This window comes from Anopheles coluzzii, chromosome 2 (assembly GCF_943734685.1).
Source record: "Anopheles coluzzii chromosome 2, AcolN3, whole genome shotgun sequence".
Taxonomy (NCBI): domain Eukaryota; kingdom Metazoa; phylum Arthropoda; class Insecta; order Diptera; family Culicidae; genus Anopheles; species Anopheles coluzzii.
Genome location: NC_064670.1, coordinates 51,243,718 through 51,263,320, shown reverse-complemented (window position 1 = coordinate 51,263,320; position 19,603 = coordinate 51,243,718). Strand labels below are relative to the sequence as shown.

General features: G+C 45.0%; 1 protein-coding gene across 3 annotated transcripts in view; it reads left to right on the top strand.

Annotated features, from left to right (window-relative positions):
* LOC120949810 (neural cell adhesion molecule 1) overlaps positions 1-19,603 on the top strand; it is a 111,700-nt gene that overhangs the window by 88,744 nt on the left and 3,353 nt on the right. For all 3 annotated transcript variants that reach the window (XM_040367340.2, XM_040367339.2, XM_040367341.2), the window contains exons 6-14: positions 10,975-11,292; positions 11,399-11,550; positions 11,685-11,829; positions 11,898-12,028; positions 12,141-12,300; positions 12,455-12,625; positions 13,001-13,123; positions 18,781-19,092; positions 19,198-19,478. In XM_040367340.2, coding sequence (XP_040223274.1) covers positions 10,975-11,292; positions 11,399-11,550; positions 11,685-11,829; positions 11,898-12,028; positions 12,141-12,300; positions 12,455-12,625; positions 13,001-13,123; positions 18,781-19,092; positions 19,198-19,478 — 1,793 coding nt within the window. The remainder of the gene's footprint in view (positions 1-10,974; positions 11,293-11,398; positions 11,551-11,684; positions 11,830-11,897; positions 12,029-12,140; positions 12,301-12,454; positions 12,626-13,000; positions 13,124-18,780; positions 19,093-19,197; positions 19,479-19,603) is intronic.

Here is a 19,603-nt window from a genome sequence, read left to right as displayed (position 1 = left end):
CTTTTATGCCTTTCCACGAGGCCATTATTTCTCCATCTTCACCGGCTCGTCTCGCGCCGACGGTCCCGCAGAGGGAGGGCGAGGATTCCCTCGCGCGCCAGCAGCATCAACAGCAAAAAAGCTGCTTTTTTGCGTTCGATTGCTTCTCACGATGACGCATTTATGATCTTACCGACCTTTTATAATGTCGCTGCTAGTCAAGTGTGAATGCGCGACGAAACGTAGCGAAGGCTCACCCGCAAGACCGGTGAAGATTAGATTTCACGCGGTACAGAGCCGTTGTTGTATGCCTGGCTGCGGGATGTGCGAGGCAGTGCTGTTAGGCAGACTGGGAGGACTGGGAAAAATCCTTCCTTGGCTGTGCGGCAAAGCTACCATGAGCGCCATCGTGCGCCATTTGAGTGAAAGTGACAATAACGATGCCATTTTTATGAGCTCCTCCCATCGGGCGGTGTAATTGATGCGAAGCGATACGAGCGCCATATCATCGCACAATGTTATCAGTCGATGAAGACCTTTTGCTCCATGTGGGTCGTATACTGTTGACGAGAAATTTTAATTTCGTTATGAAAGTCGAAGATGAAAGGAAGCGTTTTCTGTTTATCTGTGGAGAGGGATAGCAGCATATTGGTTCGGTTGAAGCGTATAAATTAAAGTTCATTTTAAAATAATTAAATTGTATACTAGAATTCGAATTTACAGGGATTGCTTCAGCAAAAAATCATGAACAATGTGTAGCAAAAAACAGAATAAAACATTCGTTTATTATTTTCATATGAAGTGGTTAACACAGGAACGATATTTGAGGAGACCAGCATAAAAGCATGTTAAAACATAACGGTACTGTATTGTGTTTCCATTATCCGTGTTTGTACTGAATGCAATATGAGCTGCACGAGTCGTGTCAAGCTCAATGACGCCGCTTGACCATTTGTTTGCCAAAAGATCGCATTTATTTATTATTGATTTTTATTCCTTTATTGATTCGAGCAATCAATATTAACGGGTATCAACGACAGGGTATTAAAATAGCATCTGTAGTAATCAAGCTGAGCTTTAAGGTATTTATTTATTGTGCAGATCGTCGCTTTCGCTTTTTCTGCTCGTTTTTGCCGCTTTTGGAGAATGTGAGTTACGAGCCTGAATGTTTTGAGTTCTTTTAAATTCGTGTAATGGTTTATAATTAATATGAGCGCTATTCTTAATGAGTATTAATCTTTCGTAGTGGCAGTGACTTTCAAGAGAAAAACTGATGATGTATGTTACTGGCATTCTTCTTTAGCTTATACTCCAGACGCGAAGTCACTAAAATTAACCTGGACACTTTCAGACTGATCGATTTTTAAGGCCGACAAACGAACATTGACGTATGTTTTGATAGGATACGCCTGACCATGACAGGATGCGGGACCCCTTGCTTTGATGTTCGCCGTAAAGGTAGTCGTTAAAATCTAAATGTTTCCAACGGTAGTCGAAAAATGACCCGTACAAACCCGAGACACGCTAGCAAAACCTCGGGCCCAAAACAGTGCGCACCGCAAAAGCACGTCCGAAGCGAAACGTCAAATGAAATGGAACGAAATAAACATAAAAACACGACAGGGATGACGCTTGGCAGGTTCCCCCGTCCAGCAATGGTTGCAAATGGTGGAAAACGAACAATATAAAAGCAACCAGCAGAGCACGAGATAGCACCAAACGATGCTGGGGGATAGATTCGGGCGGTATTCAAATTCGACCTGCTCATCAGTGGTTGCCATTTTGCCACGGGATGGATTGAGGCAGGATGTTTCCTATGACTGGAATACCACATACCCACACATACAAACACCCGAAAATCACAAACCAAACTGCCACACACATACAACCATATCCGGTCGGTTGAAATCCAGTGAAATGCTGCCGGAAATATAGCTGACCGTGGCCAAAACAGATCGTCAAACGCATCATCGATAGGCAGCAAAAGAGAGAGAGAAGGGAAAAGCTGTTTGATCCTTCCTTATGGCTACCGTTTGTCATTCATTCCGTTCTCATTTCCGGGGTTTGATAAGGCGCGTAGTGTGAGCGTGTCGTAAAAAGTGCTATCGCAACCATGGAAACGTGGCTGGCAAATGATAAAATCCTTCCGCCCAATCGAACCAAGCGCTTTGTGTAGCGCTCGTGATTTGAAGAGCCACTTCAAGGTGATACTTCGAATGAGCCTAGAAGGCTGAAATCATCATCGCGGGATAATTTGTGTCCTCAAAATGGGAACCGCTCCGTGGAAGTTCAAATATATGTTTCACATAAACTATGTGCAAATCAAGAACGATTTGTAACAAATGTATCAGCTTTCAAGGTACCTCTGTTTGGAAACTTGTTCAAATTGTTCAAATAAACCGCAACCATTTCTGTTTCTACTTGCTACCGGTACGGTTCGTTGAATGTTTAATTTATAGCAGTGTGGAGTTCGCAAATGTTTAAAACCAATTTTCCATCTCGGGTTCTACTGTTTGACTAGTCCAGGAAGAACAGAACGATCGAATTCCATCCATGCAATGCTTTCGCAAACGATGTTAGATAAATTGCACCGCTTTTAGTGCAATCGAACTGTCGTGGAAGAAAAGGAATGAAAACCCCTTGCGCAGAGAGCTCACGCTACAGTCCGTGCTACATTAATCTTGACCGCGTTCTACCACAGTTCACACCGCGGTCGAACCCTATCCCATATCGGCCACCAAACTCGAAACCGGATATCGGAAAACAGCTGGTGGAGGTTAATGTTTGCCCACTTTCTTACCTGTGCTTCATGAGCCCCTAAATTTGCCAATGAAGAACGAAGTACCACTGGCCCACCGAGAAAGGGACGCTACATTCACCATTCCATTTGCAGCTGTGTTAAATTATCGGTAGCAAAAATATTAAGCGACTGCAATTGCCGTTACGGGAAGCTCGAATCCGGTGGGGCGTCCAGGCACCAAAGACATCGACCCAGGGTGGAATGGTTGCACTTTAAGAAATGGAATGAAAAGGCGAGACATTTCCCCCAATGGAAGGAAGTCGAAGTGCAAGGAGCATGCGGTGGAAGCACGATGCAAGAATTATTGCTCAGCAAACTTACTTACGGAACTGTGCGCTTGTTCGCTGTGCTGTTTCACCTTATTCCTGGGGTTTGTTCCAGGGTCCGAGGGCTGCGGGTGGAATGGTACAGTATTATTTTCGGCTCAGTGCACCCAGGCTGTGGTTTTTGTTTCGCAATGCCGTGTAAGCGTCCATGGTTTCGAGACGGTAAAACTGAATCGGCAATTAGAATTCGAGCAGATTGGTAAGCTATGCTTGCTAGAGTGTGTGGCCAAAAGCAGGACGGAAATAGTAGGTAAAAAAAACAGCTAGCGAACCAAGCAACACCGAAGCCTTTCGTTCGGGGCACGAGAAAACATCTGCTTTTGCTTGCTTTAATTCGCTTCGCTTTCTTTGTTTGCGCTTCGCCCGCCCAATGCCAACCGGCTGCAGGCGGATTCGGTGAAATCTTGGCGCTAATTCTCTCCCTTAGAAGCATTTTATTCATTCACCATTCTTAGCTCCCCCTCCCCCTCCACCGTCCCTGGACTCCTTCGTCCTGCCTGAGAGGCTGAGAGGTATCGAGAGTTTTCCGTTTGTGCCTTTCACGTCTCGCTTGGCTGACTGTTGGCTACACCGTTAAGTGGAATCCTTGTGCCCACTGGTTTCTGCCTCGCGCCCTCGCACAGGTTCGCCTGGCTCGATTTCATCCCCGCACTGGCGCTTCCAATCCATAAAGCCTGTGGGCAACCACTGCCTGGTGCTGCTGCAGCTCACGTGAAAGGGGCCGTTAATGCTTTCTGGTGCTGGCACTGGGCGCTGGGAAGGCTCGGGCCACTCTTTCCCGCCAGCTTGGCCGTAAGGAAGGCTGCCAGCCATTGAGAAAGGTTCTCGTCCTACGCTTTGCCACGTTCTTACAAGCGGGATGGGCCGGGTGTGGCAGCCATTCAGCTTAGCAAAACCGAACAATCAACGTTTTCTTCTTAGCTTCGCGTGGAAAAACCACAAAAGCCGCCCACTGGGTGGGTTGGGAAGAAGGGGAAATGGGCAAGGAAAGGGAGGATGAGCGTAATCGTAATACTGCACTCTTTGGCAAACCGGAATCGGGACCGAGTGGGATGGTGTGAAAGGGACGAGGAACAGAGGGATGGGAAGTTAAGTAAAAACCACCGCCACGGGACTCGGTGAGAGATCTGGGCGAAAGGTTTATTTTTGCACAAGAGATTTATTCACTTTGCTCTAATGTGTGTTTAATGCCTGCTTCTGCGTCAGCTTCCGTCGGTGCTCTTCCATTTGCGGAATGTTCTCGAGACACACACACACACACATACCTTGCCCGTGCGTTCGTTAAAGTTGAAAGATACATTCCACCCCGTGAACTCCATTTCCTGGACAGTTTCGTGCACTGAGAAATGATTTACGAGCATACAAGTTTCCAAGTGATTTTGCAAACAAAAAATCGCACATTCAAGTGTTGATGGGTTTCTTTTCAAAACTATTCTGTATATTGTTGATCGCAAAGATGATTAGCGTCTGCCTAAAACAACGTGTTTCGTTTAACTCAATTGTATTTTGTGCTCATTTTGCACCGCACACCGCTCCCATGTGCCACTCGTTAAATAATTCTATTGACATTCATAACCCGTCGAGCGAACTCACCTCGAATAGCTCGAACAACAAACTAAAGCACTCTTTAACGTCAAATATCCTGCTTTTGTTGTGAATGGCAACGGCAACAAAAAGAAATGATGAAAAAACATCGAAGGATCATCATCAGTGTATACTGTCAGTGCGGATCGCACCAAAAGTTGAACCCACCGGGATGGAACCACCGCACACTCTAGCTCGCTAAATTCCGCATTCGGGGAAAAGGATTGGTGGGAAAATTAACCACCCATCGTCTACTGCTGCTGCCTTTGCTGATTCTCGCGTCACCAAAAATGGCCCGAAAGTCCTTTCTCTTCTAGCCGATTTCGTCGCTGTCACTAATCCGTTCGTTAGTTCCAGGCGCTAAGCGATGCGAGTGATGCTCCGGGTAGGCCGAAAAAACGCTGATGGAAAGCTTTTCGGTTGGGGAGTTTCCCCTTTGCGTGGCCCCGGTGCCATTCCCGCGCCGCTCGGCCAACTCGCCAAGCTGTAAATTAATTATGTTTAAATGGTTTAAGCAGGGAATAATGATGGGAGATTTGGACAAACAACGCAACCATTAGGCCGTCGTTGACCGGCAACCGGATTGGACCGCCGAGCCCGGGATGGATCGTTTTTGCGCCCCTCTCCTTTGGGCCCCGTACCTCATTTCCCGGGTATCTCTGCATTTTCCCGCATGATTTTTTTTTTCATTCATGTTGCCTAAGTACCCAAAGAACAGTAGCTAGCAGGAAGGGAAAAAAACACAGAGAAGGCCTAAAGGAGCAGAGAAGCTGTACGCATCAACCCGGCCGGCCGATGGGTGGATAATTGCTTTCCCGGAGGTGCGTCGGTTGTCAATGTGAGCTCGATGACTGATGAGCTTTTGTGGTGAGGGAAGCAGAGGAGAAGCAGGAAAGGAAACAGCGGTCGACATTTGGTGGGGCAACGGTGAGAGCAGATTATGTAAACGGAAAGCAGCTTTGAAGCGGCTCTGTCAGAGATGAAATAAGTTATTTAACAATCGAAAGTATAATCCTTATGGTAAACGCTCGCCTAAACGGAATGGGGTGCGTTAGAATGCCATGTTTTAGCTTCTAATTCTAAGAAGAAAACATCTTTTTTGCGTAGTCTGTTATTTATTTTCATTAAGAAGATTAACCCCGGGCAAAACTAAGCGTGCAGTGATGGGTTTGGTTGAGTTATGATTGTTCCGACGATGGAAAATCGATAGCGTTAGAGCTGGGGACCGAAAACTGGGGCTTTGGTAAATTAGTGCACAAGCTTACGGGGTACGTTTTATTCCCAGAACGGAGCATTATGGATGAGACAAAAGTTAATGGACGAACGAGTGGTACAAAGAATATTTTATGGATTATTTGCACACCGAGCTTATGCTGCTTACACCATGCCACCGGTGTATTCTTTCATTTGTTGGCAAGCCAATACACGGCAAGCCATCAGCATTATGGACAGAAAGCCAGCTGCCGGGAAACTAAATGCCGTGCACATTGCAACCCAACCGATAATCCGCTTGCGGGTAGCACCGAGAATTTTATAGAGTGAGCAAATGCACTCCCGTCCGTGCTTGGTATTTTATTTTAGCATTTCCATTCAGGGTGGAAATAAGAATTTGCCTCGCTTTAAAATTTACCCCTAACAATGCAGCATTAGTACATTTTTGTCCTCCGTTGTCTCCGGGGCGGCCGTGGAGTGAGTGTACGGTCCAATTGCCGGCCCGCTATTCCGCCCTATAAATGGCAGTTGCCGGATGATGAGTGGTTGTAACGGATAGTTCCGTTTTTACACACACTTTCCCTTATTTCTTTCCTGTCTGTTTGAGTATCATCCTTCTTGGCAAACAATTTCCACAGCTGTACTGCATGTACATCCCCGGGGCACATTCGAGCTCGGGAAGCCACGCCACCCAGCAGCAGCAGCAGCAGCAGCAGTAGGAACACTGTGCATCCAGTTTCGACAAGGGAAGCAATGCCAAACGCCACAGCAACGGCCATTAAACTGTATTTGTTTTACTTTTGCTTCAATTCCCGCTCCCCACTGCCTACCAAACCAAGGCCACTGACCTGGATTCCCCTTAGGTTAGGCAGGCTCCAGAATCAGCGCGCATTTCCCGGTCGCCTGGATCTTCAACGAGTCCATATTTCATCCCACATACACACGACGCTGCTCGGTTACTACTGCTCCCCATCTACATGGCTTCATTTTTTACAGTGAAAATTAGCCACGAGGGAGTGCTTTGATATTCAACGACTCACTCGCGACCGCTTTCCATTCCACGGCGAGTCTTATGGGAAGGAGGGGTAAAGCAGGAGGCCGCACCTCAGCTCATCCAACCATGTGGTGTGCTTCCCGCGAATAAAATATGAAATATGTAGAACAATAGTCGGATTCTCTGTTTCTGCGCATTCCAAATTCCGCAAACTGCAAAAAGGGGAAGCAGACCTTAGGCAGGCGGTAACACCGAGTGTTCCAAAATATGGATGGCTCATGCATTATGCGTGGCTGAGTGTGTATGTGTGTGTGTGTGTGTGTGAGAGAGAATATGCGTGCGTTTGTGTGTGTGTGTCTGTTGTTTTTTACTTTCCCTCTCTCGCTCTCTCTGTGGACTTTCACATTCACACGTGGGTTGTCCGTTGCATGGAGCCCGCAGTTTCCCCGGGCGCTAACCGACCGAAAAGAATTGTGCTAACTCGTTGAAAACACAACTCAATGGTTCCAGTACACATTCTCCATTTTGGGTTCGGTATGTGAAAACTGTCCTTTCGCTCATGCATATGATTGCTGCCGTGTGACGGTCTCCTAACAGTGGCTTCATTCCCTTGATGGGCATTTTTCTCATTTATGTGCTATATTTTGCCATTTTTTATTGGCAATTTTACTGGGCTATTTTATTAAGTTTTTGATTTTGGTTCTGTTTTTGGTTTGTTTGCTTTACGAGCGAGTTAGCTGCGTTTATGTTGAGTTCTATTCGTAACGCACCACGACGCTTAGATTCGTGTGAAAAGATTTTTTCAATCAAAAAACCGTATTGTACGAATTTTTTCATAGGGGGTGATGGGTTTGTGACAAAAAAAAAAATGATCCGCGGAAAAATGATTTTGGCATCATACGAAAGGTATTTTATTGGAATTTCATTAACTTATATAGAGAATCAATAAAATGTTGGTATACAAATGAATGCAATGACTTATCCTTCGATACCTTCGAACATTCAGAATTGGATGCTGAAGCCTAAAAAGAAGTTAAAAACTAAAAGGTAGTGTGTAAGCACCAGTGAAGATTATTGGCGAATTTTTGATGCTGTCCGAAATTCGTTCGTTATACAACACGAAGCTTGAAACTGTCCGGAGTATGAATCAAAATATCGTTGCAATTTTATGACACTTTGCAAAGTTTTTGCAGTGAAATTCTTCATCTTCTTCTTCTTCTTTGGCACAACAACCGTTGTCGGTCAATGGCTGCCTGTTCCCACTGGTGAAGTGAGCTTGGCTTTCAGTGACTTATTGTTAGCATAGCAGAATATTCAGTCCTACGTATGGGAGCACGGGCTATTTGGGGCTTGAACCCATGACGGGCATGTTGTTAAGTCGTACGAGTTGACGACTGTACCACCAGACCGGCCCAAGTGAAATTCTAGGAAATCCTTAATTATTTTTCAAATGTAGAGGGTTTGCTCTAGAAAAGTGGATTATGCAGAAGTCAATGATCAAGTGCCTAAGCTTTAAATATTTCTATGCCTATACTTTAAATATTCCTATGTTTATGCTTTTAATATTAAATATATATGAATGCGACTCTAGAATATGAAATTGATTTTGAATTCAAAATATGAAATTGATTTTGAATTTTAACATTTTGCAGTTATAGCAGGTGTACAAAAGACAAGAATACCCGTATGTTATGCACTCTATCGGCCTTAGCACCATTTTTCGATCGAAAAAATTCGATAGGCGCTCACGTAAAACTGACAGTATAACTATTTCTTTCATACTCCTGCATGAAGTCGATTCCCATCGAGTTCAGTACTTAGTGTAGGCAAACCATTTTTTAAAATATTTAATAAATGATTTTTTATCACCCAAAATATTGAAAAAGAACCAGAACAATTACCAACTTGCTTTTACATAACGTTTTTCAAAACCATTAACCTTAATTTATGGCATTTTTCTGATATTCGAAAATTTCCGCAGCTCAATGAGTTGCGGATTTTTCGCCATACAAAGCGGAACGATCGAATTTTTGTAGCATAGTTAATTTGGTCGTGAGTGTCATGGTATACCAGTTTTCAAAAAGACCAGTAAAATGAACACCTTGGCGGCGAAATGAGTGTCAAAAGACACCAAAATGACAGCCGGATCGATCGAATTTTTTCGATCGAAAAATTGTGCTGAGGCCGTATGTGTTGTGTCTCATTGTTATATAGTACTGCACACTATGTAGTAATTTTTATGAGCATTTATTTTGCAAATTCCAAATATTTATTTTGCAAATTGCAAATATTATTCAAATAGCATAGTTGGTCGTGGTAATCAGGGTCAACGAATATTGTTTTTTTTTGTGTAATTTTTGTAAATGTATTTGCAAAAAGTCTGTATTATACCATAAAACTATGGTTAAAGTATTCGGCTATTCAGTATGCTGAGAACATATAAATCATGGTAAGGGAAAAACGCATACCCATTTTTTTATTTCGGGGGTATTTTAAGGTTTCAATTGTATTATGATTGAATGGAAACGATGTGGTAAGCGTTATTAAATTTGGAAAATGATTTAATATTTTTTATAGTTGACTGTCATTTTGTATGTCTCGATTTTGATAAGATTCATATGTTTATTGTCTAACATATGAATCATTGAAAAAGCAGTCAAATACAGTGAGGCGATCATCATTAGCTCCCGAAATCTTTCCAAAATCGTGTATAGTTATCACAAAGCTTTATATGATCAAAATCTCTTTATGCTACCGTATCATTTATTGAAACATTATTCATCATACTACAGAGCACTCGAATTTAAAAACTGGGCGCGTTAAAACTGTAAAAAATGCCAACATTATTCTTTGCGACGGATTTGCTTCTTCAAGACATATTTTAATTTCCACTGTACGATATGATTGCTTAAACTATTGGTCTTTTGAATTGAATCGTTAGCAAGCACAGCACGCTAGTTTAGTTTTATTTGAGGTAGTAGATGGTAAACTCACCGCTTGAGTAGCAGTGCAGAATGTAACGTAATTCACTTGTAACACCAGGAAGAACGAGCACCTCCGATTGAATTAAGCACAGCATTGAGCTGTTCTTTAAGAGTGGCTTAAATGTGCCGCCCCAAGATTCACTGCAGTGCATAATTAAGCGACTGCTGCTTAACGGCAGTCAAAAGACTCTTTCGTGAGTGTCAATTTCGTGTTTTAATTTTCGTTGCCATTGGTGGACTTCTCCCCGTCATCATGGATGGCTCGCTCGTCAGCAACCATTGCGCACCCTTCATTATGCTCCGTTGCCTTTGGTTGCCAAGTACTGTTCGGGTCAAGAGCTTGCGAGAGTTGTTCCGTTTTTTTGTGTGTGCCCTGGCTCATCCTCTATCAACCAGGTGAGTGAGGGTGTGTGTGTGCTACCAAGATGGTACCGCAAGCAAGTAAAACCAACCAGCTGCCTTTAGCGTGTTTCACAACAGCAACGACGAAGGCAAGGCACGCTGGCAGAAACGTAATTAAACTGCAGATCATTAAAATTAGTGCACAAGAAAATGAGACTGCACTAGTAGCCCCTTGCAGACGACACAACCGTTTGGCAAAGTTTACCAGAACACTGGTGTGTGGGGAAGGCGATGGTGAGGTAGTTGGCACGGAGGCACGCGAAAAGGCAAACCGAGTCGCTCGGCGGCGAAGGGCAAGTTTTTCAAGATTTTCCATTAAGTATACATCCTGTTCTAGCACGAAACCGGGAGCGCTTCGGGAGCGTGTGCTAAGTGTGATGAACCTGGGAGAGGCCACGGGCTGTAGTGCTAGCAGGGAAAGCGTGAATTTCCAGTGCAATCGCTTCCTGCCGACCGAATCCAGGAAATGATTCGGTTCGCGCGTGTACAGGAACAAGTTTTATTATATCAGAAATTTTATTACTTTTCTGGTGCTAACTTTCTTTACATTTTCTTCTTTTTCTTTCTTCCGTCTCTACCTCTCTCTCTCTATCTCTGTCTTTCTCTCTCTCTCTCTCTCTGTCTCTTTCTCTCGGTCTCGCTTTCCCTTTCTTTCATCGAAACGCACTGCCCGGAACCGTTGATTACTTGTAGTCCCCCCGGAGCGGATGGTGATACGTGATCAGCTCGGCATGGAGCGCACGACGGTGGCTGGACCGTACAGCGAAGGGGACAACATCAAGCTGCGCTGTGACGTGTACGGTGGGCGACCAACACCAACCGTGACCTGGTACCGGGACGGCGTGGCAATGGTGGCCGACACCAAGTACATGCCACTCGGGAAGCACCTTCGCAGCGAGATTGCGCTCGGGCCACTCACCCGCCAGGACCTGCACACCAAGCTCGTCTGCCGGGCGAGTAACCATGCCCGGGCGAATCCGGTGGAGCAGTCCGTCCAGATCGATATGAATTGTGAGTTTGTTGGCGTTTGGTGGGTTTAAGTGGTTGTCTTCACTAAATGATTTTTTTCTATTCTGTTCAACTTGTTTGCTCAATTGCTTTCCGACCTGGTGTCCAGTTGCTCCACTAAACATAAGACTGATCGGCGCCCATCAGCCCTTGTCGGCCGGCCGAAGATATGACCTTCTGTGCCAAAGTGCTGGTTCACGGCCAGCAGCTTCCATCACCTGGTTTTTGGACGGTGTGCGGCTGGACAAAAGCAAAGAAACCGTAAGTAAACCGTGTAGACGCACACGTGGTCTACCACATATCTGTACCAGAACACTTGCGAGCTAACCCGCTTTGTTTCCGACACCCGCAACGGTGACATTTTGACCACGGTTCGCAACATTTCCCCGTGGCAGACGTCGGCCGACGGCAACCAAACCACAAGCACACTGTCCATCGTGCTGAACCGAACCGATGCGGGCAAATATTTGTCGTGCAAGGCGTACAACACGTACGTGCAGTCGGACGCCCTCGAGGATGGCTGGCAGCTGGACATTCAGTGTAAGTATGCACCTCAGCAAGGGGAACCGCAACCGTTCGGCGCTAACGCCGTTCGATATCACTTGCAGACGTTCCGGACGCGTCCGTCAGACTCGGCAGCTCCCTGGATCCGGACGCGATCCGGGAGGGTACCGACGTTTACTTCGACTGCATCGTCAAGGCTCACCCGGCCGTCTACAAGGTCGAATGGAAGCACAATGTAAGTGTCCAGTTTTCACAGACGGCAGGTTTTTTGTTGTTGTGCGGTGCATTTCATGTTGAATTATTTTGCCTTTCTTCTCTCGGCCAATTTACCAACAACGGAAATGCAGAACAAAACGCTAACACGCAACATATCGCAGGGTGTCATCGTTAGCAAGCACTCGCTCGTTCTGCAGGGCGTCTCTCGAACCACGGCCGGCAACTACACCTGCGTCGGCTTCAACGCCGAGGGCGAAGGCAGCAGTCCCACGTTCGAGCTCAATGTGATGTGTAAGTGAATAATTGAATTTTTCATTTTCCACCCGGTTGACGAGAGAGAAAGTGTGGGACCAGCGGGCCAGTCCCACTGGTGCTAGAACAAAGGGGTATGCGGGGATGAGTTTTGCCATGCTGTCACGTTTCGTTTCTTGCGCTCGCTTTGCAGATGCACCGACCTGTGCACCCAACCAGCCGCGGGTGTACGGTGTAGCCAAACAGGAGAATGCCGAGATACGCTGCGTCGTCGACGCTAATCCACCGGATGTGGAGTTCAAGTGGACGTTTAATAATTCAGCCGAAAGCATCGACGTACAGGCGAGCCACATTTCAAGACTAGGTAATGTATGCCAAATTGAGAGCGGAGATTTGATTTGTACCTAGAATCCTTTTGCCTAGTCCTCTTTGTTGAACTCCTCCCCGAGATCAGCGGGCAGGTTGTAACTGTGCAAAGCGATAAAGTACCAGAAAGTGCCCTGATATCATCGGAGCAACGGGTTCAGCGTTCGTGTTCAACTCGTTCTCCGGTTTTCGGGTTCATTTTAATTCCAGTTGGCTGCATAACTTTCACTAACTCGCTTGTTTCTTTCTTTGTTGTTTTTTTTTTTGTTTTTTGTTCTGGCAATATCTTCTCTGCCTTTGCGTTTGTCGTGCTGGCAAATAAATGATGAACCCCCGGGGCCACCTGCCACCGTTGCAACACACACTCTCGCAGGCACATCATCGATCGTATCGTACACGCCAATGACCGAGCTGGACTACGGTACGCTGCTCTGCTCGGCGACCAACAAGATCGGCAAGCAACGACAGCCGTGCGTTTTCCACATCATTGCTGCAGGTGAGTTTTCCAACCGAATCGTTACCGAGAACGAGACGATGAACTCCGCATCGGATCTGGGATGGAGATTACTCTAGGTTGGATGTCGTACGAGTTTTTTTTTCTCCTTTGCTCCAATAACTCTCACTCGTTTGCTCGATTCCAAGCGTTTTTGTGCAAGCGGTCTGTTCGGTGCAAGTTTGATGAGATTTTTTCACCTGGCTGAAAGATTTGTTTCAAGCTGGACATGTTTTCAATTCGCTGAACGGATACTTTGGGTCTGGCAGCTTATTGTTCTTCTTTTAGTCGAATATGAATGTTTGTGATGGCTTAATAATAGATTCTGGAATTACGGCACCATTCAGCAACAACTCTTAGATTCAACTTATGCATTCATTCGATTTTGTAAATTAAATTAGTTTCAACAAGTTCGCTCAGGGTTGATTTGCTGCCAACATGCTGCTGGAATATTCTTATCAACTTTCCTGTGTGGGGCAAACTGATATCGGTACGCCTAGACTGATACCGTAAGCGAGCACATTTCTGTACTGTTCTTCCTTAATCAGGAATTTATAATGAAATCTCATAACCTCATCGACCTTCCGTCATGCTTCAATCGATTGGGTGAGTTTTCAGAGCAGCTCACGGAAGCATATTTACAGCATCGTCCTCTTCTCCAACCCGTGGGTGGAAGATAATCCAATCGCACTCGCTGCAGGGAAGTAAATTTTTAAATCAACCGATTGCCTCCCAAACACCCCAAACCAAACACCCTTGAACGAAACTATGTACGAGCTTGGAATATCAGGAAAAGACTGGTTGTTTCATACGCCCAGATCAAAACCCAAACCCGATGCACAGCTTTTCCAGTCATGGAGAAAAGGAGAGAAAAAAAAACATATTTCCACAGATCCAGTCCTGTGAAAGGCAAGCATCCATTAGCTTGTTTTAGTATTACTTGTTTAGCAGTGTTTCCTATGTGACTAGCCCATACCATCCAAACGAGATGGTGGATGAGTAAGGTTCTATATTAAATCCATGGAAATGCTTCGTCTAATCAAGAGGAATAGCAAAATGAGTTGTTTTAAGCTGATTCGGGGTTGAACGGGGAGTTTATTATTTTCAAATCTGTTTTCTAGGTTTATTGGATTTTGTTCGTTTATACAAGCTGGCAACGATGGTTTAGACATTGTTGGAATATTTCTATCTATTTCTTAGCATTAGTCAACCATCAACTGTTATCGTTCCGCCGCAGCTTATACACTACACAACGAACGTGTGTTCGTTTACCGTATCAGTGCTAAAACATTTCCGTGCACAAACAACACGTTTGATTAGCATATTTATTGCGAAACGGTCTGCACACTACCTACTGATAGCATTAATCAGCTGTTAGAAAATCTAATGATGCACATCAAAGAGCGAGCAACGAGAAACGGAATGCAAAATTTAATTATACTAACAAAAAAGGCGAACGGAGCTAGAGATTCAAACCAGCGAGCCTCAGTGAAACGTTTCGATCAAATTGAGCAATTGGGCGGTAACCGGTACACCGGTGATATTAGTGTGCTTGTGCCGGTGCCGGCGTTCGCTGAAGCCTTCCTGGAGGGATTTCATTAAGAATATTCTTCGAATAAATTTCTTTCACCGCCATCGTTGGGTTCGTTCGGTGCACCGAACAGTAAAACGGCACAAAGAAAATCAATTTTACTTATCACTCCGTTCGACAGAGCAGCGCAAATCATGCTTGATTGGGTGCCTCCGTCTTTCGTTAATGAATGAATATTTGGTTCTATTTTTCGGGGCTCTTTGATTGGTGAACTAAATTGAAAATGTACCGTGTCAGGTTATTTGTTTTAATTCAACGGTAAACGGTCAAATGGTAAAGGGAGTAATTATTTGATAAATGTTCCTGAGGCAAACCGATGTCTGCTAGCAGTGGGATGTTCGAAAGGCGAAATGGTGAAAGGAAAGCCATTCAACAACCTCTCTGGTAAAGCCTTCCGTTCAATTGTTCCAAAACACATTCGGAAGCGCAGTAAAAATTAACGAGCATAATCCAGGCTCATCTTTTGTCAAGCAAATTGTTTTGCTACACTTGGCTCCAGCCATTGTGAGGTGAGTGGTGCGCTATAAAGGTTTATTATTTCATTGGTCCCGTTTATATCTGCAAAGATCCCTGGGCGGATGTCGAGGAAATGAGGCTAGTGCCCCATGGGTGCTAGCCAAAGAAGAGATTAAATATTAAATAATACGCTTAAAGAACAAAAGGATACGGAGGACGGCAACGCTCCAAGCACACCTCTTTGCGCTGGATCAACAAAAAATAAATCTTTCTTCTTACATCCTGTCCCTGAATTTGGCTCCAGAATGTTTTATTGCACCGAAAACCATGGACCCAAGCGGACCACAGTAAAAGGTTTGCAATTGTGTGTTTATGTGCGGCAGGACATGCGTTCGTGGAAAGAAGGTTTCCGTACCACACCGATCCCTGGGAAGGATAGTTACACACCCACTCGAAGAACGATATGAACATGTATCCAGCAGTCAAAAGATGCAAATGATGTTTTCTGGTTTAAAATTAAAATATCCCTTCACGGCACCACAAACGCACAGACGGCTTGGGGGGACGCAGTAAAGGCGCTTACGGCGCTGTATTTCAACCACCTGGCCAGATGCTGGTAGATCCAAAGCGTCGGTTTCTCTGTACCTTTATTACCAGGTTGAAGCCGTAGTAGCCACATGGCTGATAGCTGATGAGTGGAAGAGCTTCGAACATCATCGTCGTGTCCGGTGCGGTGAACCCAAACGTTGGTCAAAGATGGTGTCCAAAGGGTAACAAGGTAGCACGGTAGCACGGAACAAGGGCAGCATTGCTTGCAACGGGTGGCTTTTGTGTTTTGTGTCGGTTGCGTACCATGAGAAACAAAAGAATCATCGACCTGTGAAGGAGAGGCAGCAAAAAAGGGATACACCTGTCTGCATTTTGTGGCTGTGCGAAACGCCGCCCTGCTGAAGGAAGAGGATCGCAACATGGCTCATTCTTCTATAATGCTCCTGTGGCTTTGCTCGAAGACAATAGCACAAAAAGTGGGTAAAAGTGTTGTGCGAAAGGTCGCCTTTAAAATTTTCCGGAATTTGTGGGAACATAAAAGAATGGGGGATGATACACAGCCAGCAAGGTAATGGAATGAACGTACAGCGAGTGAAGATAGTATGTAGATGTTTGAGCTGGGAATTAGTACCTTGTTGTGCAATTTTGTTGTTGTTGTTGATTATTCTCTTTCGTCTGGGATACGATGATATGCTGAGGTGTATGCAGTTAATCTTGTAGAAAAAAGTAGAATGCAATATAAAACGGATTCAAAGTTCCGAATAGGATAACTAAATTATATGTTTATGACAATCTAATTAGAATACACATCATCAACTAGTAATGCAAGGACCTTGAAATCAATTACTGAAACACTTATTTGTATTGTTAAAAGAAATGGACTGCCTGAAAAGAAAAGCTTTGGAGTGAATATAAATGCAAATACCTATCGCAAATAGATTGGTTTAGTTCCGTTTGAAATTTATTTTCGTTTCGTTTGAAGCATGTAATTCGTTTCGTTTGGAAGCACTACGAAAAATAATAAAAATGCTACAATACAAAAAAAATTCATACAATTATAAATGCTCTGATGAAATAGTTAAAACTTGACTGATATTTCATATTTATTTGATTTAATATATTTGAAATATCGTATTCGTATCGTATCGCATTTCATATTTCATGTATTCTTTACAATTTTGATTTTATATGTAGTACCAAAAAAAATTGAAATCAGTGGATCAGAATTAAAATTAGAGAGTATAAACGTCCATGGTTAATAAACTTATCCAATTTCACAAAATACCTCACAAACTAAACAACAAAAGTCCAAATCATTCCTCCAATCCAACATCAGTTTGGCAAGCAGTGAATTTATTTTTTTTACAAGACAATCATCAACCCATTTACGAATGTAACTGCTTGCGAACAGAATGCAGAGCATACATGTGCTATCAACATGAAGAATTCTCCATTGCTCTATTTGCCAGCTCAAAACGTTGAGTTAATGATGGTGCACCTTGCGGTCATCATACCGTTGTGATTAGCTGGGCAAAGTACCGCATTTAAATGGATCGGGCAAAGTAGCCTGACACACTGTAAACCTTACGTCCTGAGTGTACCGCTAGCACCAACAACGGGAGCTTCGGGACAAACAAACATTTAAGCAAACCACCAAATTTCACGTAGCTGCTCTGGCTGCTGAGCTTCAGCTTAATTCAACAATGTGAAGCAAAGGAACACCAATCTTGGCAAACTGCGAATAAACAGAGGCGGCAGCAGCAGCAGCATCGTCAGCACTATTATGTTTTTGTGGTGACTTTGGCAAATTTTCAAAGAGACCGGTTCATTTCGAGGTTTGTTTGTGGTCTTTTAGAAAGGTGCAGAGAAGCAAAACGACTGCGAACGGTAGAGAAAGAAAAATAGTAAGCAAGGAAGATCTGAAAGGTTTAAAGGAGTAAATGGGAATGCCGAGAGTGCACCGATCTCGCATTCCTTTTCCATCCCAGTATGTGCTGCTGGGGAAGTGGCTCCTTTTGCCGCTGAAGTTTTTTGAAGTTTTATGTTAGTTTGTTTGTGTTGGAAGTTGTTGTTTGGCACCAGCACGTTGGGGGACCACTCGTACTGGCAATGGGCCGCTTTCCGTAGCTTGGCTTCATCTGGAGCATCCCTTGCCTGTCGTAATGCAAGTACAACTTTCCCGCACCGGCATTCGTGGAAAACATTTTGGCAGGGGGTAGGTAACCAGTGCGGGCTCACACAATTCCCCAACACGGCAAGTAAGTGTCGAGTACCATTGGCAGCTATTTAGGAATCACTTTTCATCAGCATCGACCGCTTGTGGCGAATTCTGCAGCTGCATTTGTGTGGCAGCAGAGGGCATGGCGGCTCGGCGTTTGAGGTGTTTGAGAGTTAATCTTATTTTTGCTTCTTCTACGAAACGAAAATACAAAAGTGCACGGACGATGGATCGGCACCGTAAACTCTTCGCGCACCACGCCGCACATTTACTGTCACATTCGTCTTGATGCAGGTTTGGCGGTGGAGCTAACAAACAACCAATTACTGCTTCTTCTCGGGCAAAAAAGGAAAGAAATGCTTTCCCAACGTAACAGACGATGGTATGGCAGGATGTTTTCCTTTCTTCATTTTTACAGCACTGCTGTGCTGCTGATTCTATTACGCTCACAAAGAAAAATCATTTCATCACCTGGCTGGTTTATCGAACGCTGATCGTCAGCTGTGCAGCAGTAGCATCAACGAAGGAACGAACGTCTAATTGGAAGTGCACTTTTTATGAGCACTAGCTCGGATGGATGTATGGGCGTCCATTTTTATTCTACTGGCTGAGCTTCCCACGTGCACTGGACAAGCAATACGTTCCAATTTAGCACGTGGAGCGCACCCGTTCGCTATGAGTCGTAAGGCCATTGAAGTTCGGAATTGGGCTTCTATGGTCGATGCACCACAGCGCTCGGATGATACCTTCCATTGCAACGGGCGCTTTTTCCCACTCTCATTCTCTTGATCTCTCTCTCTCTCTCTCTCTCTCTCTCTCTCTCTCTCTTTCTTTCTCTCACTGTAGGTCGCCCAGATCAAGTGCACAACTGCACTGTAGCGAACGTGTCCATGACGTCGCTCGCCGTGCGTTGCTACGAAGGGTTCAACGGTGGGTTAGCTCAATCTTTCTTTCTCGAGCTACGCGACAGCCATTCGCAGGAGATGCGCTTCAACAATACATCACCCGTACCTCGGTTTACCGTACCGAACCTGCATCCAAGCGCCGTCTACCAGCTGGCCGTGTACGCCTTCAACTCCAAGGGTCGATCGGAACCGTACGTAATGAGTGCCGCCACCCAGCGACTGCCCGAGAAGCAAATGAAGGACTCTGAAAAGGGTAAGTTTCAATGCCGAGCCCATCCCAGTACCCCAACATGGAGCGTCACATCTTGCAGGATCACTTATCACCCCTCTCTCCGCGTTTGGTTCGTTTTGATTGCAGTGGAGCGGCCACGATCTCCACTCCCCCTTACGCCAACCCTGTCCATTGCGATCGGGCTGGCTGCGGCTGTGCTTATTGGCAGCTGTGCCATTGTGTTGGCGCTCAAGTTTCCGTGCGGCGCGAGTGGCCGGCGGAACAAGGAAACGGCTCAGGGAACCACCGTACGGACGTCGTCACCCGGACCGAGCGACAAGAGTGTCGCCAGCAAGGAGTACGATGGCAACGAGAGCGACGAGAAGAACCCGGACGTTATTCCGGACACTATCGATTCGGACGATCAGGTAAGGAAGAGCTCGGGAAGGATGTAATTATTTGTGCCATGTGTGCGATGCATAATTTGGTAGCTCTCGCAAAGTCACAACAACACTAGAGCATCCAGTGTCTCCATTAGAGGCTACTCTATGTA